The 26,502-nt window shown below is 44.5% G+C and overlaps 1 protein-coding gene across 1 annotated transcript in view; it reads right to left on the bottom strand.

The window, feature by feature from the left end:
• Positions 1-23,767, bottom strand: part of CD109 (CD109 molecule) — a 120,599-nt gene extending 96,832 nt beyond the window's left edge. The window contains exons 1-2 of the mRNA XM_005312517.5: positions 23,249-23,767; positions 16,270-16,430 (exon numbers count right to left, since the gene is read on the bottom strand). Of these exons, the coding sequence (XP_005312574.2) occupies positions 16,270-16,430; positions 23,249-23,349 (262 nt within the window). The 5' untranslated portion in view covers positions 23,350-23,767. The remainder of the gene's footprint in view (positions 1-16,269; positions 16,431-23,248) is intronic.
• Positions 23,768-26,502: the final 2,735 nt, after the last annotated feature.

Raw genomic sequence — 26,502 nt, 5'->3', positions numbered from 1 at the left:
TCAAAAGTTCTTCTTTATGCTAGTATGTTACTAAAACATGTATTACACATTTTTTTCAAAGCTTTGCTTGTGGACAAATTTTTATTTAATTAATTAACAACATTCTGCAGACAGAGTTAACAACAATCCCGCAGCCACTGCTCTGGTATGAAACTGCAATAGAATTTTGCTGCAGACACATATGATGGCTTTATTTCTGGCTTTAAAAGATTAGTGTGATTCCTTCAAGGGATGGAACATTTGGGGCCAGATTCTCACCAGGTGTAAATCAGCATATTTCCAATAGAGCTATGCCAGTTTATACCAGTTGAAGACCTGGCCCTTTATGCAACTATGGAGTATGACTAGAGATATCAGCATTTTCAGTGGTCAAATCTTAAATCTCTGACTCAATCAAATCTCATATTGAAATCAAGGAAAGTTCTGTAAAAGTAATAATGGCTAAAAACTGAGGACCTCGTGCTGTAAACAGGGTGGAACCAAAACTCACAGACACCCAAACCTCTAAGGCAAAACAGTGCACATTACCATAGGTAGTGGGCCTGATTCTCCAGTGCCTTGCACCTTATGCAGTCACTTACACCTGTACAAAAGTTAGGGTTACCATATTTCAACACTGAAAAAAGAGGACACTACACGGGGGCCCCCGGCCCCACCCCATCTCCGCCCCTTCCCCACGCAGCAAACCATGAAGCCGGTAGCGCTCAGGCAAAAGATGCTCAGGGGACCCCGAGTGAGAGTGGCTGCAGCAAAACTAACAACTCCCCTGATCTGCAGGGGCACAGAGGCGGCGGGCTCCAGCTGCTGCTGCGCTGGGGAAGTTGCCTCGGCCCTGGTGCGTGGTGGAGAGCGGCGGGAGCCGGGAAAGTTGGAGCCTGGGGAGGAGGCGGCTGTGTGCTTGGATGCCACCCGCCGCCTCTGTGCCCCAGCAGATCGGCAGATTGCGGGAGTTGTAAGTTTTGCTGCAGCCACTCGCACTCGGGATCCCCTTACCATGCCTCCCTATTTTCCCGGACATGTTTGACTTTTTGGAAATTTCTCCCGGACAGGGATTTGAGGACCAAAAAGCCGGACATGTCCGGGAAAATCCGGACGTACGGTAACCCTAACCAAAGTTATATAAAATGCTACCATGCTGAGATGCACAACATACAAATGAGGCTGTGAAAAATCAGGCCCATTGTCTTCAGTAAGCAGTACAAAATCCCCCTCTCTTCCATGAGGTCTGAGGCATCAGCATTCAGGAGAGCCCCTGGCAGCATGTTCCCACAACAGCTGATACAAGATGGCAGGGGGGTTGGGGGCAAGGTGGAGGGGTGGCAATATGGAACAAAGGGGTCTCCATGCAGCTGTCCTTTACTGCTGGCAGCTTTTAACACCCTGCCATGTCTGTTAGGCAGAATGGGGTGGGCAACCTTCTTGTTCTTAGGAAGAACCTCATGGAGTTTCTGTTAGAGCTGATGGAAAGTCATTTTTAGTAGACTTAAATATATGGAGATATACCTATCTCATAGAGCTGGAAGGGACCCCGAAAGGTCATCGAGTCCAGCCCCCTGCCTTCACTAGCAGGACCAAGTACTGATTTTGCCCTAGATCCCAAAGTGGCCCCCTCAAAGATTGAACTCACAACCCTGGGTTTAGGAGGCCAATGCTCAAACCACTGAACTATCCCTCCCCCACTTCAACAAGTTTTATTGGTCTGTGACAAATGCAGAGAGTGAACGGGTGAGCTCTGCACTCTGATTACTTAGATGCCAACTAGTTCCCCAGAGAAAGATGATAGAAGTAATTACATAATCAGGCTGGTGGGCTGGGTAGAATAATGAGCAAATTAGCCCATCAGCCCAAAACTGACAAAGAGGCACAAGAAGTGCCCAGAAGAAGAGCGGGGGGAACAGGGCTAGCTGAGCTCAGTCACACAGAGGCCTCACGGAAGGAAGACTTCTGTTCCCCTCAGGTCCTGATGGAGGGCTAAATAAATGGTATTGTGAACGTACAACTAAGGGAATCTGCAGTTTCCACGGAGCAAGAAGACAGGAGAGGAGGTGCAACCTGTTACATGGTCCTACAGAACCCCCAAGAGCCTATGTTACCTATTCTTGAGCCCCAACTACTGGCACTAGAGCTGGTTGGGAATTTTCTGTCAGAATGATTTTCTAACAGAAAATGCAGTTTCTGCTAAATCAAAATTTTCCATGTTTCATTTCAGCTCAGGTCAGCATTAAACTCCATTTCCCTCTGGTGTCACATTGCTTCATGGGAGTTGTAGTTCAGGACTCCATTATCTTTTATGTGCCTGGCTCTCTGGCCAGACTACCGCTCCCAGGATACATTGGTCTTTCCTCAGACTGAGTGGCGTGCTGCATGGCCTGGTGGGTGCATCATGGGTGCCTGGTCAATAGGGAAAATAGGGGCATCAGGCAACCCAAACTACAGCTCTCATGAGGCAATGCACCACAATTGGACACTACAGTTTAGTGTTGAACTGACTTGAAACAAAGCATTTTAGATCAGTTAACAAACAGAAGCAAAACATTTTTATTTGGGAAAATCAAACTATTTTGTTTTGACTGAAAATGCTGAAAGAAAATATTTCATCATTTCTGAATGCAATTTTTATTTTTATTTTTTTGTTCCATGAAAAATTTTAATATTTTAACTTTTCATCCCAATTTGTGATGAACACAAATGTTGAAATATCAACATTTCCCATGAGAAGGAAATTCCCATTTTTGCTCACCTCTAACTGGCACCTTATACAGAGGTAAAGCATAACTCCTGATAGTGGGGGGGCATGTGACTGTCCTACGTGTTGCCTCTGGATCTAGAGCAGAGGTTTTCCAACTGTCGGGCATGCCCCCGCCCCAGGAGGAGTCTTCAGGGGCGCGAGCGACACCAGGAAGCTGGGGCAGGTGACACCAAACGGCTTGGACGAGCCCCATGCAGTGGGGCTCCGGGAGAGAGCACCACTTCCATCCCAACTCACCTTAGAAGCTGTTGCTAAATGGAAGGCAGGGCAAGCCTGATGCAGTGCGAGGCCCTGAGCAGAGCCCCTGGTGTAGGAGTGGGAGAGTGGCCTCTGCCTTGGGAAAAGGCACAGGGCATTCAGCCCAGGGCAGTCTGTAAAGTAGGCTGCGGGAAGTGCTGGCACTCCAGCAGCAGGGAAGGAGAAGCAGCCCCATGTAGCTGGGGGGGGGGACTCTGCCCACAGCCAGACACCCTGCTGCTTTTTCCCTCCCTGCACCCAAGTACTGCCCACCCCCAACATGTTGCCTCTGCCTTATTAGTTACCTATTTACATATATACAGATATAGAACACTCATGTAACTATTTTGTCTCACCTAAAGGGGGGCATGGCACCCTCATTAAAGACTTCATGATTTGGCCCAATGGAACAGAACTTCAGCTAGTATGAATCAGTGTATCACCACTGAAGTGAATAGCTAATCTATATACCAGCAAAAAGTTGGCCTTATATTCATGTTAATTTGTCAGGTGTTGCTAAAAATAGTCTCTCCCCTTAACTTTCCCTAATAGCTGTCCCCATCTGTTCTTTATCCTGTTAGGGAAAGGAAAACATAGGATGCCCGCAGGTTGAAATGATTGAAATGACTTCATTTCTTTCTTTTGGCAGCTGTGTTTACATATTCTTGTTCAGGACATATTTACAAGTTTTTTCTTCAGAATAATAGATGAAAACCCTTTTTCCTGAACAGTGTGTTTCAAAGCAGCTTCATACCAAAGAAACCAAGAAAATTTGTTCTGCAAAGTTCTCCTGGTTTTTGTATTTCCACAAAACCTATATTACGGTTATTGTTACCTCGTTGAAAGAATCCTCATCAGTTGCTATGACACAGATAAGCACATCCCCTCTAAACATTCCACAGCATAAACAAAGAGCAGGGGCTAAAATATTCACAAAAAGGAAATTAATTTTCCATTGTGAAAGAAAACCTAGAAAATTATTTTTGATATGTTGATTTTTTAGTTTTATTTAAAGTATGCTAAAATTCTTATCCTATATAGTAACTGAAATTGTACTGGGCTTATACAACATAACTATAAATTGTGTTTTCTGCCACAGGGATTAAGTCATGGAAGAATTAACACAGTGGACCCAAGCCCCAGAGGATCTGCAAGGATATGGATATGGATAAAGACTTTTAATATGGAGACCATATCTTTAATATTTTTAATTAAATAAATTCTACTAGGAATTGTGTGATTATGGGAGACTTTAATTTCCCAGGTACAGATTGGAGGACAGGTGCTACTAATAATGGCAGGGCCCAGATATTCCTGGATGTGATAGCTGACAGATTTCTTCACCAAATACAGTAGTCACCAACCAACAAGAGGTGATGTTATTTTAGATTTAGTATTGGTAAGTAGCGAGGACCTCATAGAAGAACAAGGTTGAAGAGCCTTGGTTCGAGTAATCATGAGCTAATTCATTTAAACTAAATGGAAGGATAAAGAAACAAAGGTCCGCAACTAGGATCCTTGATTTCAAAAGAGCAAACTTTAAAAAATTAAGGGGCTTAGTCAGGGAAGTGGAGTGGACTGAAGAACTCAAGGATCTGAATGCGAAGGAGGCTGGGAATTACTTTAAGTCGAAGTTGCCGAAGCTATCTGAAGCCTGCATCTCAAACAAGAGGGGGAAAAAAGAGTTGCAGAACAAACTGGATGAGTAAGCCTCTCCAACAGGTTATTAAGAGAAAGCAGAAAGCCTACAAGGAATGGAAGATAGGAAGGATCAGCAAAGGAAAGCTGCCTCCTGGAAGTCAGAAAGTGTAGGGAAAAGGTAAGAATTTCCAAAAGTCAACCAAAGTTGGACCTTGCAAAAGAAATTAAAACCAATAGTAAAAGGTTTGATAGCCATATAAATAAAAAGAAAACAAGGAAAGTAGTGGGACTGCTAAGCACTGAGGATGGGGTTGAGATTAAAGATCATCAGGGAATGGCCCAACACCTACATGAATACTTTGCCTCAGTTTTTAATAAGTGTAATGAGGAGCTTGGGGGTACAAGCAGAGTGGCTAATGGAAATAAGGATATTGAAGTAGAAATTACCACATCCGAAATGGAAGTCAAACTCAAATAGCTTAATGGGATGAAACTGGGGGAGGGGAAGGGAGAGGCAGATAATCTCCATCCAAGAATATTAAAGGAACTGGCACATGAAATTGCAAGCCCAATACCAAGGATTTTTAAGGAATCCATAAACTCAGGGGTCGCACCCTCTGACTTGAGAATTGCTAATATAGTACCTATTTTTTAAGAAAGGGGAAAGAACTGATCTTGGAAACTACAGGCCTGTTAGTTTGACCTCAATTGTATACAAGGTATTGGAAAAAATTTTTGAAAGAGAAAGTAGTTAAGGATTTAGAGGTAAACAATAACTGGGATAAAATACAACATGGCTTTACAAAAGTTAGATCATGCCAGACCAACCTAAGCTCTTTCTGTGAGAAGATAATTGATTTTTTTAGACAAAGGAAATGCAGTAGATCTAATCTACCTACATTTCAGGAAGGCATTCAATACAGATCCACATGGGAAATTATTAGTTAAAATGAGAAGCTGGGGAATAATATGAGAATTGAAAGGTGGATAAGGGGGATACTGCAGTAGGTCACATTGAAAGGTAAACTATTGGGCTGGAGGGAGGTTACGAGTGGAGTTCCTCAGGAATCGATCTTCAGACCAATCTTATTTAACATTTTCATTCATGACCTTGGCAAAAAAGTGTGCTAATAAAATTTGTGAATGACACAAAGTTGGGAGGTATTGCCAATACAGAGGAGGACTGAAATATCATACAAGAAGATCTGGATGACCTTGAAAACTGGAGTAATAGACACTGGGTGAAATTTAACAGTGCGAAGTGCAAGGTCATGCACTTAGGGACTAACAAGAAGAATTTTTGCTAAAAGATGGGAACTTATCAGTTGGAAATGACAGAGAAGGAGAAAGACCTGGATGTATTGGTTGATCACAGGATGACTATGAGCTGCTAATGTGATGCAGCCGTGAAAAATGGCTAATGCCAGTCCTAGGATGCATGAGGCAAAATATTTCTAGTAGGGACAGGGAAGTATTAGTAACATTATACAAGGCACTGGTGAGACCTCATCTGGAATACTGTGTGCAATTCTGGCCTTCCATGTTTAAGAAAGATTAATTCAAACTGGAACAAGTACAGAGAAGGACTACAAGGATGATCAGAGAAATGGAAAATCTTGAAGATCTTTGCTTGTTAAGCCTAACCAAAAGAAGGCTGAGGGGAGATATGATTGCTCTCTATAAATACATCAGCGGAATAAATACCAGGGCACGAGAACATTTATTTAATTTAAACACCAATGTGGACACAAGAACAAATGGATATAAAGCCATCAACAAGTTTAGGCTTGAAAGTAGACAAAGCTTTCTGACCATCAGAAGAGTGAAGTTCTGGAATAGCTTTCCAAGGGTAGCAGTGTGGGCAAAAAATCCTAACTGGTTTCAAGTCTGAGCTTGATAAGTTTATGGAGGGGATGGTATGATGAGATGCCCACAATGGCACATGACCAATCTGTGACTGCTCAGTGGCCAGGGATGGGGCACTAGATGGAGAGGGAGCTGAATTACTACAGAGAATTCTTTCCCTGGCTGCCTAGTGCCTCTTCCTTCCAACTCTTCCCTCCTGCCACCTGTGCTCCTCCCTCCACGTTACATGCAGGTTGCTGAAGGATTGGCCCTCCCTGTGCATTACTTTCCTCTATATCCACGTCTCACTGAAATAATGAAACTGTCAATTTACAGAGAATGGCCTACAAGCACCGGAAACAGTAGTTTCTTGACACCAGACGTAGTCTATGGAACTCACTCCTGCAAGAGACAGGAATCACCTCAGCTCTCCTCACTTTCAAACCTGGGTGCAAAACTCACTTCCTTGACTCACTTGTCCCTCAATGACTAGACAAACACGAGTCTGTCTTGCACTCAGGCCTTATCTCCAAAGATTTCAGGCACTGGTGACCAGCCATCAGTTTAGCTACACTAGTGTGAACCCCTAGCATAGACAGGGAAAGCTGCTATTTGCTGTTCTTTTTACTAATGCAGTTACCCCTGCTTGAAATGCACTAGTATAAATTGCAGCTTAGCCTGTCCATGATTTGCTCTGGTGCAGCTACACAGGTGATGGCTGTAATGGGTACATTTCCAGTATAGACAAGTCAACTCACTCCTTAGACTCACTCACTTAAAAAAACAAAGCATCCAAATATTTAGTCTAGTTCCTCTTAAAGGTGGTGAAACAAGAGTGTTTTCTTTTGTATCGGTCTTGTTTAATTATTTGGGAGGCACTCAGACACTACAGGGGTGATGCCATATAATAATCTAGAGTTGGTTTCAAAAATTACTGGGAATCTCCTGTACAGGTCAACAAAGACTAAGCAATTTCCTGCCCACAGAAAATAAGCACCTGTCACACAACAGCATGACATATTCACAGCATATCTGTACCAAATGGGAAATGGGGGGAAGCAGTTAGGGATAGCCATCATATACCACATTTCCCCATCCAAATGCTTAATCTACGCTGGAATGCATCATGGCTGAATCAGCACCATCTCCTGATATGCCCACTTTAACCCTAACTGAATAGGTCACATGGATGTCTCCACAAGTAAGGAGCCAATGGCAGTAGGGCATGGAAGTCAGCCATGCTGCCAAATGCTGGATGTGGTTCTAGGAGTCTCACAAAGGCAGCAAGGACACCCATGTATGTTTGGAGTTCCCTGGTATTTCTATAGTGCCTAACACTTCAGGATATAAGTGGAGGGATGTGTCTCCTGCCTGTTTTGCCCAACCACTAATCCTGTACCTCCAGGGGAAATACACGGTGCAATTAATCTCAAGAAGCCACAGATTTTTCCATTGCAATATTGAGACGTGCTGGCAAAATCCCTATGCATCTCCTGAGGCAGTGCAAATGCACTCTGCTTCCAAGCAGTGTGTTTCTCAATAGACAGTAAAAGCAACTCTACATTCAGCACATGGTTGCAGAACCAGCTGCACAGCCTGTGTGTGCTGCCTAGGGGATATCTTCATGAGTCAGATAAAAAGGGAGGGGGGTTAGGCAGAAAAGAAGTTGCGGTTCCACATTCACGACCAGAACAAATGAGGGTGTAGCAGAAGTAGCAGGGATTAGCAGTAACTACTCCAGTCTCGGAGTGTGAACAACAGGTTAGAAACAGAGTTGACTTCAGAATTCTGCTATTTTCTCTCTCATTCAACAGAGCCACACAGGACAGTGATGGGATCCATTCTCACCTCATCTGCATGAGCCAATGGCCAGTTTACTAGAATCAAACAGCTCAACTGCAGCAGCTGAGTCAAAATGCCCAAGGCTGTGAACACACTGGGCCTGAAATATACACTGTGGCTGATGTCAACCCAGTGTGAGAAGTGTAGTCATTCCAGTGGGTACTGTGTGTTCACCAAGAGTGGGTGTAGAGGTGGTGATGCTGGTCGCAGAGCTACAGGAAAGCTCTATAAATGAGTGCTGTATAACACCCATTACCATGCTAGTGGTTGTGCCACATCATCACCCCTTCTGCCATAGCTGAATTCCTCTATAGCTATTTAGTTCCTTCTCCAATAGTCTCAGGCTACATCTACACTACAGGGGGGAGTCGATTTAAGATACGCAAATTCAGCTACGTGAATAGCGTAGCTGAATTCGACGTATCGCAGCCGACTTACCCCGCTGTGAGGACGGCGGCAAAATCGACCTCTGCGGCTTCCCGTCGACGGCGTTTACTCCCACCTCCCCTGGTGGAGTAAGAGCGTTGATTCGGGGATCGATTGTTGCGTCCCAACGGGACACGATAAATCGATCCCCAGAGGTCGATTTCTACCCGCCGATTCAGGCGGGTAGTATAGATCCAGCCTCAGACAACGTCCTAGTAACACTTGTAGGACTATATAACTATTACCAAGGGTGTATGTTAGGCCAGGGAGTGAGGATAGGTTGCCAGCCTGGACAGAGTCATGTGTGATTGGATACTTCTCAGTCATATACAGGTCTCTTCCACTTGAAGCCCCAAACATCACCTTCTTAAGAATATACAGCTGTTGGCAGACAGTGGAAGTGAACAGACCTACACTCTTACCTCCTTGAAGGGAGAACTGTGGGAGGTTCAGTTGTCTGGGACTTCTGACTATTAGGACTCTACTAGACTTGCTGAGAACACAAGACCTCTGGACAATCAGAAAATGTGAGATTTACCTTGGATTTATTTTGTTTAATGTTCACCCTTTCTCCTTGGAGAGAAGTGGTCTGGCAGGAAGCAGTGGTGCAGCACCTTGGGAGTGCATTAACTGTGTAATTATTGCAGCTGCTCAGTGGGTAAGAACCTCCAGTGCTGGAGTACACCATCCCCTTCGGTGCCAGGAGCATGCCAGGTGTACCATGACTTGGAGGCAAGCATTGTAGGTGCTTCAGCAGCTAGGCCTTGTAGGCAGCTAGCCCTGGTGGGTACCAATAACCACTCAGACTTATGGCTAAGGGGAAGGTTATTTTACCAGGGCTGGCAAGAAATGTTGCAAATACCCTAGATACAGAGGTTTAAACAGTTTTAGTTCAACGTGAGCAATAGTGGTTCTTGTTTGAGCCCCTGGGTCAGTCCAGTCGAGGGTTAAGTCTCTTCAGGCCTGGTGCCTGGAGTGCCCTCTCCAATCTATAAAAAGCAACAGAGGGTCCTGTGGTACCTTTAAGACTAACAGAAGTATTGGGAGCATAAGCTTTCGTGGGTAAGAACCTCACTTCTTCAGATGCAAGAAGTGAGGTTCTTACCCATGAAAGCTTATGCTCCCAATACTTCTGTCAGTCTTAAAGGTGCCACAGGACCCTCTGTTGCTTTTTACAGATTCAGACTAACATGGCTACCCCTCTGATACTCTCCAATCTAGTCTCTGTTCAAACAGGCGCTTGCAGGTTTCCAGGCTAGACTCTGATAGTGTCTCTCACTGGGGTCCCTTAGTCTGCACTGACTAAGGGAAAATTAAAAAACCTGGGTATGTTTAGTCTTGAGAAAAGAAGACTGAGAAGGAGACCTAATAACAGGTTTCAAAGATGTTAAAGGCTGTTAAAAGAGGACAATGATCAATCGTTCTCCATGCCCACAGAAGGCAGGATAATAACTAATGGGCTGTAGCAAGAGAGATTTAGGTTAGATATTAAGAAAAAAATTCTAACTCAAAGAGTAGTTAAGCTCTGGAATAGGTTATCAACGGAGGTTGTGGAATCCCCATCACTGCAAGTTTTAATAATAGGTTAGAGGTTAAACACCTGTCAGGGATGGTCTAGGTGTACTTGGTCCTGCCTCAGCACCAGGGACTGGACTAGATTATCTCTCGAGGTCCCTTCCTACCCTGCTTTTCTATGATTCTAAGCTACCTGCCTTTTGTTCATGACTGCATTGTAGAAGTTATTCTAATTGCACTGCACAGTTGGAGTACTGCACAGGAATGTTACCCCTGTCTTTCTGCAAAAAAATCATCAGGGTCCATTATCATTTAGCTTTAGGGTGTTCAACAACTGTACAATCCCGTAGTACTTTTTTTCTTAAAGAGTTGGAAGTACTTCTTGCCGCTTCTATTTTTGTTTTAAACCACAGGCACTCAGAGAACTGAGGATGTATGAGTCTCACGTCACCCTACCCAGCTGCCGTTGCCTCACAATTTCATAGCAACCACATTTCAGATTTTCAAGTATATCCTCCGAAACCATCAATGAGTCACTTGGCACAGCAGAAGATTATTAGCTATACTGAAAAGAAACAGTGTGATATGTTTATGTTAACACAAGGGATTCAGCATATCTAGTATTTTCATCCTTACTAAATTGTTCTTTTACAGCTTACCATTCATCAGTGTTTTCCACGGTTTCATGTCAGAGCCATATTATTAAGTATGCAAAACAACTTCTGGCAAGAACAATTTTTCCAGTATTGACATGGATGATCACTGTACCTGTCTGAGCTTGCTAGTCATTCTCACAGCCTCTGTCATGTTTAGCAAATATTCATTTGGAAGATAATTTTTATAGCTCTCTAGTTCAAAGTTAATTCTATTAACAGTTGTTTCTTTCACTACAGAGGAGATGTACAATCAATGCATATAAATTAATTTACTATTCCAAGAAATTTACAGTTAACGCATATAAATGATGAACGCTATTTTCAAGCAGATTATAAGAATGGCCAAACTGGATCAGACCAGTGGTCCATCTAGCCCAGTGTCCTGTCTTCCACCAGTTGGCCGGTGCCAGATGCTCCAGAGAGAATGAACAGAACAAGTCAATTTATTCAGTGATCCATCCCTTATCATCATCGTATCCCAGATTCTGGAAGTCAGAGGTTTAGGGACACCCAGAATATGGGGTTGCATCCCTGACCATCTTGGCTAATGTCATCCAATGGACCTGTCCTCCATGAACTTATCTAATCCATTTTTGAACCCAGTTATACTTTTGGCCTTCACAACATCCCTTGGCAACAAGTTCCACAGGTTGGCTGTGTGTTGTGTGAAGTACTTCCTTTTGTTTGTTTTAAACCTATTGCCTATTAATTTCATTTGGTGACCCCCTTGTTCTTGTGTCATGCGAAGAAGTAAATAACACTTACCTATTTTCTTTCTCCACAAATCATAATTTTATAAACCTCTATCATATCCCCCATTAGTCATCACTTTTCTAAGATGAACAGTCCCTGTCTTTTTAACCTCTCCCCATAGAGAAGCTGTTCCATACCCCCAAATCGTTTTTGTTGCCCTTCTCTGTACTTTTTCCAATTCTAATATATCTTTTTTGAGATGGGGAAACCAGATGTGCATGTAGTATTCAATGTGTGGACATACCATGGATTTATACAGTGGCATTTTGATATTTTCTGTCTTATTAACTATACCTTTCCTAATGGTTCCTAATATTGTTAGCTTTTTTGACTGCCACTGCACATTGGGCAGATGTTTTCAAAGAACTATCCACAATGACTCTTTCTTGAGCTGTAACATCTAATTTAGGACACACACACACACACACACACACACACAGTATTTTGTATGCTCCTCGGTCGATAAAGCAGCTCTACTTCATTTTGGCTTAAACAAATAAAGCTTAACCTAAGTCATATTTTATGAATCAAAACGTTTTTCCAGTTTCCTTAAATTCTAACACATGTTATTACAAGTAAAAGTATTTTTAAAACTTAATTTTCTTTCCATACTTATGCTATATATTGACTTTTTTCACATCATTCAGTATTGTTCAGATAATGAAAACAGACTGTTGGTTTTCACTCTAGCTTAAAGTCAATTTCATAATCAGGCTCTGTTGTTTTAATTTAGATGGAATATAGGGGCCCAAGTGTTAGCATAACCCAGTCATTGTCCAACACGAAACATTGTTAAACAAGGTCCAGAATTTGGTATACAGTGGCCTTGGACTGCTTAGTACCATGGCAAACACACCATTAATTTTTTTAAAACTTTTATTAAAAATAAAGCAAAGAAGGGAAAAACGGTTAAAACATTTGAAATGTAAAGTATTAAGTAAGGCTTTCATTTTAACAATATCCCTTGTTCACTTTCCCTGGCAAGAGATTTTAGAAGAAAAACCCCCTTGTTTGACAATCCACGTAGATGGTATCAAAGATGGTAATAACTGTCCTTTTGGAGACAGGAGAATAAGTTAGTTGAGGTGGGCTGGAGCTGCTGTTATTGCTAAAGTCTGATCCCATTTCACCTCAGGAAGTGTTTGGGATTCAGCTGGACTCAGCAGAGGTGAAAATGTCATCAAGGTCCCTCTTTCTGGCTCAGCTGGTCAGGACACCTCTTAGGGTCACAATGACAAAGGCCCAGGGTCCCATGAAATGGTGAGGGTGCAGGCACAATGGGGAAACTCACTCCAATAGCCAATTTTTTCCCTTGAAGTCTCTTTCTTTAAGGACCCAATAAAGGGGTTCCACACACCGCAGGTGCACCTCCTTTTGGCTGGGTCTGGGAATTAGCTTTTGCCCCACCTGGCACCACCTTCTGTCCATCACTCATGCTGTGGCCCCTCTCTCTCTCTGTAACTCAGGGTGCTCGATCTTCGTAACTCAGTCCTCCAGCCAGGTCACTATATAGTCCCCCCCCATTCTGGGGTAACAAAGTCCCGTGGGACAAGCTGTCCATATGCCATCTCAAACAACCTTCTATTCCAACTCCAAGTCCTGTGCCACTTTGCCAGTGGCTGGTAGAGGAACCCAGGCCCACCCACTATTCTGGGATCCAACCCAGGGACACTATGACAATCAATATAGGTCTCCTTAGTCTCAGACCCTATTGCTCTTTCTCTGGGCTCCTTCCTACCCCATCTCTCTATCTCATTGCCTATCTCTGGATTTTCCACCAGAACTTCCTCCACTCCCTGTGGCTTCTTCATCCCTAGGCCTCTTGTCAAATTCCCTGGTCCAGGACTGGACCCATAGCTTACTCTCCCCCTGCATTTCCTCCTTGACTCTAGCCAATCCCCTTTTCCTGTAGGGGGTGTCTGCAGATCTCCTTGTGCTCTAATTTCCTGGCTTTATACTCCTCTCTCAGCTTCTCCCCCAGCTGGGCTTCATTTGCCATTAAAGCTTATCAAGCCCTGGCTTTACTCCAGGTGCAGCATATAAAGTTAACTGGCCTCTTCTGGCCCATATTAACCTGCTCAAAACTTGTGTGGGGTGGACCACCCCATCACAGACCCAAAAGGAAGTGATGGGTTGAATAGCCCATCCTCTCATTATTTTGTCCACCAGTTAGGCCTCATTTCTAACACACCAATTTTGGTTCACTGATTTCTGGTTCCACAATTTTCTTGTTTTCCAAGCATGATCCTAATATGGTCCTTGAATATGAGTAGGCCTTTTTGTTTGGACTAATTCAGTCTGTCTCCCTTTCAGACCTTCTCCCATCAACATTCGTTATTATAGGCCAGAGGTCGGCAACCTTCGGCATGTGGCCTATCAGGGTAATCCACTGGAGGGCTGCTTGACATTTTGTTTATGTTGACCCTCTGCAGGCATGGCCCCACACAGCTCCCAGTGGCCGCGGTTCACCGTTCCCGGCCAATGGGAGCTGCGGGAATGGTGAACCGCAGCCACTGGGAGCAGCGTGGGGCCATGCCTGAGGATTGTCAACATAAAGAAAATGTCTTGTGGCCTGCCAGCGGATTCCCCTGATGGGCCTCGTGCCGAAGGTTGCCAAACCTTGTTATAGGCTATTGTGACCTCTTATTAACTTACATGTATTTGTTACAGTTGAGTTCACAATTTGTAGCCCCGATTATCTTAGGGAATGGATTGGATGATTTGGGGACTTCATAGTGGAATGGGCCCCTCCATGTTTGTGGCAGCTATTCTCATCCACCATCTCATTGAATGAGTTTGGGGTGTTCAGCCTATTTTCTAATGAATATGTGCCCTGCTCTACATCTTCAAGGTCCTGATCCAAAGCCCACTGAAATAAATGGGAGCTTTTCCACTGTCTTCAATTAACTTTGGGATCTGGGCTCAAAGGTGGACAATTATAATGAAACAATAATAAACACTCTTTTGGAGCAGATCCAAGGTATGAAGCACCTCAGTGCTCCAGCTATTCCTAGCTGCCAGACTTGCCAGTATGAGCTATAGCCACCTGAGCATATATTACAGCAGCTCTCAGACTACTCTAAACTTACAACATAAACAGGAGCAGTCATCAGCCAGCACCAGAATTCAGGGGTCACAAAGGTGGCCTTCACCCCTTGAGCCGTACAGCTCAGACTCTGGGCCATAGCCTCAAAACAAAGAGAGACCTTCTCACTCTTCTCTTCTGAGTGATAGCCACCTCATTATGTGATCAGGGCAGCCTCCTCCCCACACTGGCCCCACACTTTTTCTCAGTCTGCCTATTATATATAAAGCAATGGGGCTTGGTTGCTTTATGAGTGGCTTTGACACTTCACATGCTCCTGCCTGGTCTCTGAATCCTCCCAGTAAACATAGGAAAGAGAGGGGGTTTCTGCAGGGCCGTCCTTACGCATATGCAAAGTACGCAGCTGTGTAGGGCACCAGGAAACATGGGGCACCAAATTTCCTGGTGCCCTGCGCAGCTGCATGCTGCTCCAGCCCCTGCCCCGCCTCTTCCCCAGGCTGCCCACTCCTGCCCCGCCCCAGCCTCACCTCTTCCCGCCCCTGCTCCGCCCCACCTCCACCCCCACTCCACCCCTTTCCCAAAGCCCCCGCCCTGCTCCATCCCCACCCCGCCTCTTCCTGCCACTGCTCCACCCCAGCCCCACCTCTTCCCTCCCCTGAGGAGTGCAGCAGGGCCAGGCCTGCACTCATCAGCGGAGGGAAGTGCAGGGACCCAGCCCCCAGCCGCGTCGCCGGTGAATGCTGGGGGGTGGTTCCCTCCTGCCTCCCAAGCCAGCCCCCACCATGGAGGCCTGGGGCCAGCCCCCCCACCTCCGCCGAGGCCTGCAGCCCCACACACACACCCCAGTGGGGGGGCTGCATAGGGCCCCAGAATAGCTAGGGATGGCCCTGGGTTTCTATATTGGACTCATGTGGCCCCAGTGTCCAGAGTCCTTTTAAGATCCAGGCAGGTACCATATCATATGACACTGCCCTACTACACATATTATTTTCAAAGTGCTTATAATGAGTTTGGGCACACACACATACAAACCATTAACTATTCAGCAAACCGTTCCACCTTTAACTATATTTAGATGGAAATAAGATTTTTCTTCTTTGATTGACCATACTTGGTAAAACAAGTCCAATAAAATTCATGTTTTAATGTATTTTTAATAGCCCTGATATTTCGGGGAGGGGAGGGGAGGATAATCTTCATTTAAATCTCTCTAGGCCAGTGATTCTCAACTAGGGGTATATGGATCCCTGTAGTTACACAGAGATCTTCCAGGGGATACATCAACTCATCTAGATGTTTGCCTAGTTTTACAACAGGCTACATAAAAAGCACTAGCAAAGTCAGTACAAACTAAAATTTCATACAGACAAAATGAGAAAGTAAGCAATTTTTCAGTAATATTCAGTAATACACTTATATTTTTATGTCTGATTTTGTAAGCAAGTACTTTTTAAGTGAGGTGAAACTTGGGGTATGCAAGAAAAATCAGCTTCCTGAAAGGGGTACAGTCGTCCGGAAAGGTTGAGATCCACTGATCTAGGCTGTTCCTGCCAACTCACCTTTTTCAAAGACAACTTCCCCATGTAGCACGGTATCATTCCCTCTGAGCACTTCACCTCTCACTGTGACTTGCGGAGGACTGTCTGTCAGCAGAGCTACCCCAATTGTCACATTTGCACCAGGCCTAATGTTCCGGGGACCTGTCACCAGAAATGTGGGTCTGGAAAACATAAAAGGGGAAGAGGAGTAAATCAAATCTACTCATTATAGTCTGCTATTTAATAATCTTGTTTTACAAAAGGCAGTAACTGTGTTGGTGACAAATTCTGTATTTCTGCTGTTACCCACACACCCTACTGTGCTTATGTACCAATGCTAGAAATCTAAATACAGTAATAAGATGGGTGAACTAGAGTGCCTCATATTAAATGAGGATATAGATATAACAGGCATCACAGAAACTTGGTGGAATGAGGATAGTCAATGGGACACAGTAATACCAAGGTACAAAATATATCGGAAGGACAGAACAGGTCGTGCTGGTGAGGGAGTAGCACTATATGTGAAAGAAAGCGTAGAATCAAATGAACTAAAAATCTTCAATGAACCAAACTGTACCATAGAATCTCTATGGATAGTAATTCCATGCTTGAATAATAAGACTATAGCAGTAGGGATGTGTTACCATTCACCTGACCAGTGACTGTGAAATGCTCAGGGAGATTAGAGAGGCTATTAAAATAAAAAAAATCAATAATAATGGGATTTCAACTATCCCTATATTGACTGGGTACATATCACCTCAGGAAGGGATGCAGAGATAAAGTTTCTTGACACCTTAAATGATTGCTTCTTGAAGCAGCTAGTCCTGGAACCCACAAGAGAAGAGGCAATTCTTGATTTAGTCGTAAGTGGAGCACAGGATCTGCCCAAGAGGTGAATATAGCTGGACCGCTTGGTAATAGTGGCCATAATATAATTAAATTTAACAGCCCTGTGGTGAGGAAAACACCACAGTGGCCCAACACTGTAGCATTTAATTTCAGAAAGGGGAACTACACAAAAATGAGGAGGTTTGTTAAACAGAAATTAAAAGGTTTCAGAGTAGCAGCCGTGTTAGTCTGTATCAGCAAAAAGAAGAACAGGAGGACTTGTGGCACCTTAGAGACTAACAAATTTATTAGAGCATAAGCTCTAATATTAAAAGGTACAGCCCCAAAAGTAAAATCCCTGCAAGCTGCATGGAAACTTTTTAAATAGATTTTATTTAAATACATTTAATAGACGCTCAACTTAAATGTATACCACAAATTGAAAAACATTGTAAGAGAACCAAAAAAGAGCCGCCATACCTAAACAACAAAGTAAAAGAAGCAATGAGAGGCAAAAAGGCATCCTTTAAAAAGTGGAAGTTAATTCCTAGTGAGAAAAATAGAAAGAAGCATAAACTCCGGCAAATGAAGTGTAAAAATATAATTAGGAAGACCAAAAAAGAATTTGAAGAACAGTTAGCCAAAGACTCAAAAAGTAATAGCGAAAAAAATGTTAAGTACATCAGAAGCAGGAAGCCTGCTAAACAACCAGTGGGGCTACTGAACGATCGAGATGCTAATGGAGCACTCAAGGACGATAAGGCCATTGTGGAGAAACTAAATGAATTCTTTGCATCGGTCTTCACGGTTGAGGATGTGAGGAAGATTCCCAAACCTGAGCCATTCTTTTTAGGTGATAAATCTGAGGAACTGTCCCAGATTGAGGTGTCATTAGAGGAGGTTTTGGAACAAATTAATAAACTAAACAGTAATAAGACACTGGGAGCAGATGGTATTTACACAAGAGTTCTGAAGGAACTCAAATGTGAAATTGCAGGACTACTAACTGTAATCTGTAACCTATCATTTAAATCAGTTTCTGTACCAAATGACTGGAGGATAGCTAATGTGATGCCAATTTTTACACGGGGCTCCAGAGGTGACCCTGGCAATTACAGGCCAGTAAGCCTGATTTCAGTACCGGGCAAATTGGTTGAATCTATAGTAAAGAACAAAATTTTCAGACACATAGATGAACATAATTTGTTGGGGAATATTCAACATGTTTTTTGTAAAGGGAAATCATGCCTCACCAATATACTAGAATTCTTTGGGGGGGGTCAACAAGCACATAGACAAGGGGGATCCAGTGGATATAGTGTACTTAGATTTTCAGAAAGCCTTTGACAATATCCCTCACCAAAGACTCTTAAGCAAAGTAAGCAATCATGAGATAAAAAGGAAGGTTCTCTCATGGATTGGTAACTGATTAAAAGATAGGAAACAAAGGGTAGGAATAAATGGTCAGTTTTCAGAATGGAGAGAGGTAAATAGTGGTGTCCCCAGGGGTCTGTACTGGGTCCTATTTAACATATTCATACATATTCTGGAAAAAGGGGTAAAGAGTGAGGTGGCAAAATTTGCAGATGATACAAAATTACTCAAGATAATTAAGTCCCAGGCAGACTGCAAAGAGCTACAAAAGGATCTCTCAAAACTGAGTGACTGAGCAACAAAATGGCAGATGAAATTCAATGTTGATAAATGCAAAGTAATGCACATTGGAAAACATAATCCCAACTACACATATAAAATGATGGGGTCTAAATTACTGTTACCACTCAAGAAAGAGATCTTGGAGTCATTGTGGATAGTTCTCTGAAAACATCCACTCAATGTGCAGCAGCAGTCAAAACAGCAAACAGAAAGTTGGGAATCATTAAGAAAGGGATAGATAATAAGACAGAAAATATCATATTGCCTCTATATAAATCCATGGTACGCCCACATCTTGAATACTGCATGCAGATGTGGTCATCCCATCTCAAAAAAGATATATTGGCATTGGAAAAGGTTCAGAAAAGGGCAACAAAAATGATTAGGGGTATGGAGCGGCTTCCGTAGGAGGAGAGATTAATAAAACTGGAACTTTTCAGCTTGGAAAAGAGACAGCTAAGGGGGGATATGATAGAGGTCTATAAAATCGTGACTGGTGTGGAGAAAGTAAATAAGGAACTGTTATTTACTCCTTCTCATAACCAGGGCCAGCTCCAGGCACCAGCATTCCAAGCAGGTGCTTAGGGCGGCAATTTGTAAGGGGTGGCAGTGCGTGTGTTTTTGCCGCCCCAAGCAGTGAGCCAAATTGCCGCCGCGGACAGCAGGGGCAGTCCGTTTGCCGCTAGGGCGGCACGTGCATTTCCGCGGCTGCAGCAATTCGGCGGCAGCTTCTATGTTCAGCTGCCCGCTGCGGCAATTCGGCGGCAGCTTCATTGCCACCACCGCGGAAACGCGTGTGCCGCCCTAACGGCACACGGACTGCCCCTGCCATCCCCGGCGGCAATTCGGCACACTGCTTGGGGAGGCAAAAACAGTAGAGTTGGCCCTGCTCATAACACATGAACTAGGAGTCACCAAATGAAATTAATAGGCAGCAGGTTTAAAACAAACAAAAGGAAGTATTTTTAACACAATGCACAGTCAACCTGTGGAACTCCCTGCAAGAAGATGTTGTGAAGGCCAAGACTATAACAGGGTTCAAAAAAGATCTAGATAAATTAATGGAAGATAGGTCCATCAATGGCTATTAGCCAGGATTGGCAGGGATAGTGTCCCTAACCTCTGTTTGCCAGAAGCTGGGAATGGGTGCCGGGGATGGATCACTTGATGATTACCTGTTCTGTTCATTCCCTCCAGGGCACCTGGCATTGGCCACTGTTGGAAGAATACTGGGCTAGATGGACCTTTGGTCTGATCCAGTATGGCTGTTCTTATGTTCACCCTACTGCATGTTGGAGCAAAGGCTTATACAAACAATGTAGGCAAAAGCCTAATGGGGAGAAATTGTCTCGAGTAAATTGTACTCCATTTTGCTAGCCTTGAATTAGTAAGTAGAAATTGTTCTGAGTTTATTCTTTGCTGATTGTGTTAATGATTGTTCTTAGAAAGACAGAAGTTTTATGGCTGTAATTATTGTCTTATTTACTGGTCGGTGTGTGAGTGAAGAATGTATGTATGTAGTATGGTATACTAATTAACTGAAAAAAGACAGCTGGGCCAAATGATCAAGAGGGGAGGGGAGGAGTCGAGAGGCACCAACTTTATTATCAGAATCACCTGGATGGCAGATTGACGACCCTAAAGCAAAGGCATACACCCCAAGGACAAGATATAAGGAGTTGAGCCAGAGGGACGAGATAAGAAACAGCTGCAGATCCTCCTGGTAACAACTCAAAATAATGATGATTAAGAACAACCTTGAATACCTTGTGATTGACAGGTGTGCCACAGCAAGGTCCATAGGTTTGTATGGGAGCTTATTACTATAAAAGAAGGGTGTATTGCCATGGGACTTTGGGTTCGTTCTGCATCAACATCGGAGCTTCGAACGCGTTCACCAGAGGCCCAGCTCCCCTCCCTCATGTGCAGTTTCAGCTGGCCACTGGAACTGACCACGCAACACTAAGGACTGGTAACTATAAGATCCAGCTGCAGAACCTTTTGGGGTGTATGTGTGTGTGTGAGCGAATGGAAGCATATGCTGATTTTAATGCTTAAATTATGCTCTCAATAAATGCGGCGGATTGCCTTATCACCTTTAAAAAGATTCCGTGTGCTTCTTATAAGCATAACAGCATTACTGTACAAGCCCAATCATTTCACCTCCCTCTAATAGAGGGAAATTACACTGAAGATACTTTATTGATAAGGTAGTGTCGGTGCCAGTGTCCAGTTTAACTCATTCGTTCTTTCCTATTTTGGTAGATAGCAATCAAATCAGGAAGCAAACTTAGGAGTTGGCAGATGTGATTGCAGAGCCATTGGCCATTATCTTTGAAAACTTATGGCAATTGGGGGAGATCCCGGATGACTGGAAAAAGGCTAATGTAGTGCCCATCTTTAAACAAGGGAAGGAGGAGGATCCGGGGAACTACAGGCCAGTCAGCCTCACCTCAGTCCCTGGAAAAATCATGGAGCAGGTCCTTAAGGAATCAATTCTGAAGTACTTACAGGAGAGGAAAGTGATCAGGGACAGTCAGCATGGATTCACCAAGGGCAAGTTATGCCTGACTAACCTAATTGCCTTCTATGAGGAGATAACTGACTCTGTGGATGAGGGGAAAGCAGTGGATGTGTTATTCCTTGACTTTAGCAAAGCTTTTGATACAGTCTCCCACAGTATTCTTGCCAGCACGTTAAAGAAGTATGGGCTGGATGAATGGACTATAAGGTGGATAGAAAGCTGGCTAGATTGTTGGGCTCAACGGGTAGTGATCAACAGCTCCATGTCTAGTTGGCAGCCCGTTTCAAGTGGAATGCCCCAGGGGTCGGTCCTGGGGCCGGTTTTGTTCAATATCTTCATTAATGATCTGGAGGATGGCGTGGACTGCACTCTCAGCAAGTTTGCAGATGACACTAAACTGGGAGGAGTGATAGATACGCTGGAGGGTAGGGATAGGATACAGAGGGACCTAGACAAATTAGAGGATTGGGCCAAAAGAAACCTGATGAGGTTCAACAAGGACAAGTGCAGAGTCCTGCACTTAGGACGGAAGAATCCCATGCACTGTTACAGACTAGGGACCGAATGGCTAGGAAGCAGTTCTGCAGAAAAGGACCTAGGGGTTACAGTGGACGAGAAGCTGGCTATGAGTTAACAGTGTGCCCTTGTTGCCAAGAAGGCTAACGGTATTTTGGGCTGCATAAGTAGGGGCATTGCCAGCAGATCAAGGGATGTGATCACTCCCCTCTATTCAACATTGGTGAAGCCTCATCTGGAGTACTGTGTCCAGTTTTGGGCCCCACACTACAAGAAGGATGTGGAAAAATTGGAAAGAGTCCAGCGGAGGGCAACAAAAATGGTTAGGGGTCTGGAGCACATGACTTATGAGGAGAGGCTGAGGGAACTGGGATTGTTTAGTCTGCAGAAGAGAAGAATGAGGGGGGATTTGATAGCTGCTTTCAACTACCTGAAAGGGGGTTCCAAAGAGGATGGAGCTAGACTGTTCTCAGTGGTACCTGATGACAGAACAAGGAGTAATCGTCTCAAGTTGCAGTTGGGGAGGTTTAGATTGGATATTAGGAAAAACTTTTTCACTAGGAGGGTGGTGAAGCACTGGAATGGGTTACCTAGGGAGGTGGTGGAATCTCCTTCCTTAGAGGTTTTTAAGATCAGGCTTGACAAAGCCCTGGCTGGGCTGATTTAGTTGGGAATTGGTCCTGCTTTGAGCAGGGGGTTGGACTAGATGACCTCCTGAGGACCCTTCCAACCCTGATATTCTATGAAATTAATTTCTGGTAACATACAAGTTACTCCATGCAGGCAAACCTCAGTGCCAGGGCAGAGACCCATTAATGTCAATGGAACCCGAGCCAGGATCGGGGCCTGTGTGCCTCATCTTCCTCCACCGACTTCAGGGGGAGGAGGCTAAGGCCCCAAGCTAAATAAATGCAATTTAAATCCCAAAGGAGTACCTAAAAGCTGTGGTTAGTCTGTGAAACTCCTAGAAAATAAACAAGAAAGAAAACAGGGGAAGCCACATCCCAATGCTGCAGGGTAAGGTAATTTTGTGTCACAACATATTTAGCATGTGAGAGGGCAAATCACGGTAAAACATAGAGGAGATCTAAAAACACATTCCCCAGCTGGGATGTTATTGAACATACAGGGCACTAGCACAGAAAAGCAGTGGGATTTCTCTGGTTCCTCCTACCCATGACTCACTGCCTAAGGGGGGAACATTAACTTTTCACGCAGTGCATGTGAAATGCAGCTGGCTATAAAGTTTCTCCCTTTATTTGCAGTGCTATGATCATCCTGGCAGAAAACGTCTCCGCGGGCCCCAGCTGAGGCCAATGAGTGGCCAGCGCTTTCTGCGGACTGAGGCCCCAATCCGGGAGGATCCGGCCGCTGCAGCACCGCGTTCAGGCCTGAGTGGGGCACAGCACGCACTGCGCCTTGCCTTCAGCCAGCCTCCCTCTGCCCCCCGCGGCTCGCCCTCGTCCATACCCGGCCGCAGCGGCAGCCGACGCTGCCAGGAGACACGAGACGAGATGAACCAAGGAGAGCGGAGCGGAGCCGCTCGGTGCAGCCCGGCCTGGGAACAGCATCCTGCTCCGGGAGTGTGCAAAGCGGCTCCCGTCCCGCCGGAGCTGGCCGCAGGCAGGGGAATGCTCGCTCGGGGAGTGAAAGAAGCTCCTTATTGCGGCTCCACCCCGCCCTCTCGCTTTACACGGGGCTCTTCACAACCTCCCTCCCTGCTGCGGCGGCTGCGGGCTCCAAAATAGACAGACCTGCTCCCCCCCGGCCCCGCCCTGACACAGCCTCTGGCCCTTCCCTGACAGCAGGGGCGGCTGCAGAGCGCGGGGAAGGGAGGTGGCGGCGTTTGAAGCCTGCCAGCCAAAGTGCGCTATTCTCAGCGGGTCACAACCCCACCAGGGTGCCCCACTTCTCCACGCTCCCTATCTAAGCAGCCCCAGCCACCCCCTGTTAAAGACGAGTTCAAGCTTGAAAGAAACTCGGCTGAGTGGAAAACATGTAATCATTGTCCTAGACTGTGAGTCAGACTTTCAGAGAGACGGCAACCAAATGAAATAGGCATTTCGCAGGGGCGTTTCCTAAATGCGTGTTAGATATAGCTCGATCTCTCTTGCTTCAGACAAGGCTATTATAAGGGGCTGTGTTCTGATCTACAGTTCCCACCTCATGCCCTTTCTGACAGAAACAGTAGTCACGGTATTCTCATACACTCCAGCGTGAATATAAAAACCAACGAGAATCGTGATCGATATGTTAAATAGACAACTGTGACTGGCAATTTAACCTGGCTTATTTGGGCTTGGATCCACTCAGGTCCAGCCCAGCTGCGCTTGGCACAGGATTCAAGTGGGATCCAAAGTAACTGGAAGTCATCTTTTCACACTCCCAGCCCCGTTCCTGGATCTGGCCATGGGGACAGTGGGGCCCTTAGCATAAAATAGAGCCACTTTAAAACTAATTTATCTTGTGCTGATTCATAGACTCATAGGACTGGAAACAGTGGTGCAATTAGGGTGGTACCCTCCAGTATGCAGTACCGGCAAGAGATTTTTAGCAGGTACGGGGTATCAGATAGACTTTGGGCTAGCCCCCCATTCCGGAGGTGTGAGGTGGGGCTGTGCTCTGCTCCTTAAAGGAGAAGAACCTGGCTAGGGAGGGCATTCATTTTATGGCTTTAACAGCACAATACATATGCTAACAAACTTAAACAAAGGGTTTGTTAGCATATGTATTGTTGTGCTGTTACATTGGTCAGGAGTCCTCAAGAGGGGAAGGGAGGGTGGATGGAAGATGTTTAAACAGTGTTTTTGATTCTGTTTCTCCCCATTGGTCTGAATTATCCATGACATTCATACTGCATCACATCAAGTCCAAATCATTAGAGGAATGCCTCTGCTTGCACTGAGGAGAGGATGTTTGGATTCTGATGTCAGCCCAGTTCTGCAGCCTGACAGGAAGCACAGGAAGCACAGGAAGCCCCAGTGTACCTAGAATTCTTCTTTGCAGCCAAACCAGTGTAACATGCATTTTATTAATTGGAACTGGAGCAGAAAAACAAAGAAAACACACGCCTCATTTTCCAGTTTTCCAGTGGGCGAGAGAACTATAAGTGAAGATTATAATGCCGGACACTGATGGCCTTAAACCAGCTGCCTCAGGAATCTGCCAAGAACTTTGCTGAAAATAGGTTCCTCATCTTAGCAACAGAGCTAAGACTTATCACACATCTGCCCACCTTTATTCGAATGAAGCTCCTTCTGATCTGACAGCTCAGGCATTGTCAGTTTCATCCAGAACAATTTACAAACTTGGAACCTAATCCTGTAAACCCTTAATCATTTGATCAATCCCGTTAAAGACAATGGGACTATCTGCATTACTATGGACCACTTTTGAGGTAAGAGTTTCAGAAGTCTGTTCTGCTCCTATAATGGAAGTTGAATCTCCCGTTGAAATGCAATGTTTGGGTACAATACCATAATGCAGTTTAGGATACAGTTCTACTTAAAATTGTCTTTTAATAAATCATAGATATGCTGAAATGGCTCATCACCCAACTCCCATATTCCATATAAACAAACAGAAATACTACATATTTGGAGGGAAAGTGAGTATGTTGATGTTTGTATATACAAACACCCATTTCATCACTGAACTGGAAAATATAGTTAAATTTTCTTCAAATTCCATAGAAAATTAAGTTTAACAGCACCAATTGTTTTCTGTGTCAATCAGTGTGTACCTGAAAAAATTACATGCCTTCTAAGAGAAAAGAAATCAGTCCATACTTACTGAAAAAAAAAATTCCTTCCAACTGGTGTTCAGAAGAGCACTGCAAGACACATAACCTCATGAGCAGAGGGCAGAGAGGATACCCTCCCACATTATGATCAGCAACTAAAATTAATAATATAATAAAATCTCTAGGGTTTGCAAACCTAAAAACTTGTGTTATGCTTTAAATCACCTCATCCCATACCAGGTTTATGAACATTAAAAAGTTAACTGCAAAGGAACACTGAAGCCCATTGACCTGAATGTGTGCCAGTTAGTATGCCCTCACTGACTAAAGGCTCAGTCACACTTGGACAGCTAAAAATTACATGCCTTGCCCTTTCAGGCTAAACGGAGTTATGTCACTGGCTCCGTCTCTGTTATATAACAGATAACAAAACTCCAATGGGGCATGGTGCTGGCACATAAGGTCTCAGGTATGTGGTTTGATTTTTCAGAATCTCTTTTGGGAATAGTCATGTACGTGAAATAGCTGGTACTTATGATTATGCTATTTCTATGCATGCATCGTCTTGGTATCTGAAGTTATGAATATTAGCTACGTTTACTACATGTTTGCTCCTGTGGTAATACCCAGAAGGTATTTAACCAGCATATGAAGGGACAAGTAAAGTTGAATGGCCCATTAAGGAACACTTAGCTCACAATGGACCCTGGAAAATGCCTGTCTATACTTAATGGACTTTTCCTGTGAATGCTCTAACTAGAATATGGGTGGGGGTGATGGGCATGTAACTTGCCCACGTGACTCCAAACACCATCTTTCACAGTGAGAACAGATTTCCCTTCACTTGGCAGAAGGTGGGGCCCCGGGCTGGAGTCACATGGAGGGTCACGTGGGGAGATCATGTGCCCCCTCTTGTGTCACTCCCATGAGTGCAGTACCGGAAATAAATGATTTCTACTTGCACCACTGACTGGAAGGGACC

This window comes from Chrysemys picta, chromosome 3, assembly GCF_011386835.1.
Source record: "Chrysemys picta bellii isolate R12L10 chromosome 3, ASM1138683v2, whole genome shotgun sequence".
In the NCBI taxonomy this organism is placed as follows: Eukaryota; Metazoa; Chordata; order Testudines; family Emydidae; genus Chrysemys; species Chrysemys picta.
The sequence above is the reverse complement of the archived record's forward strand: the minus strand, read 5'-3'. Positions and strand labels throughout refer to the sequence as shown.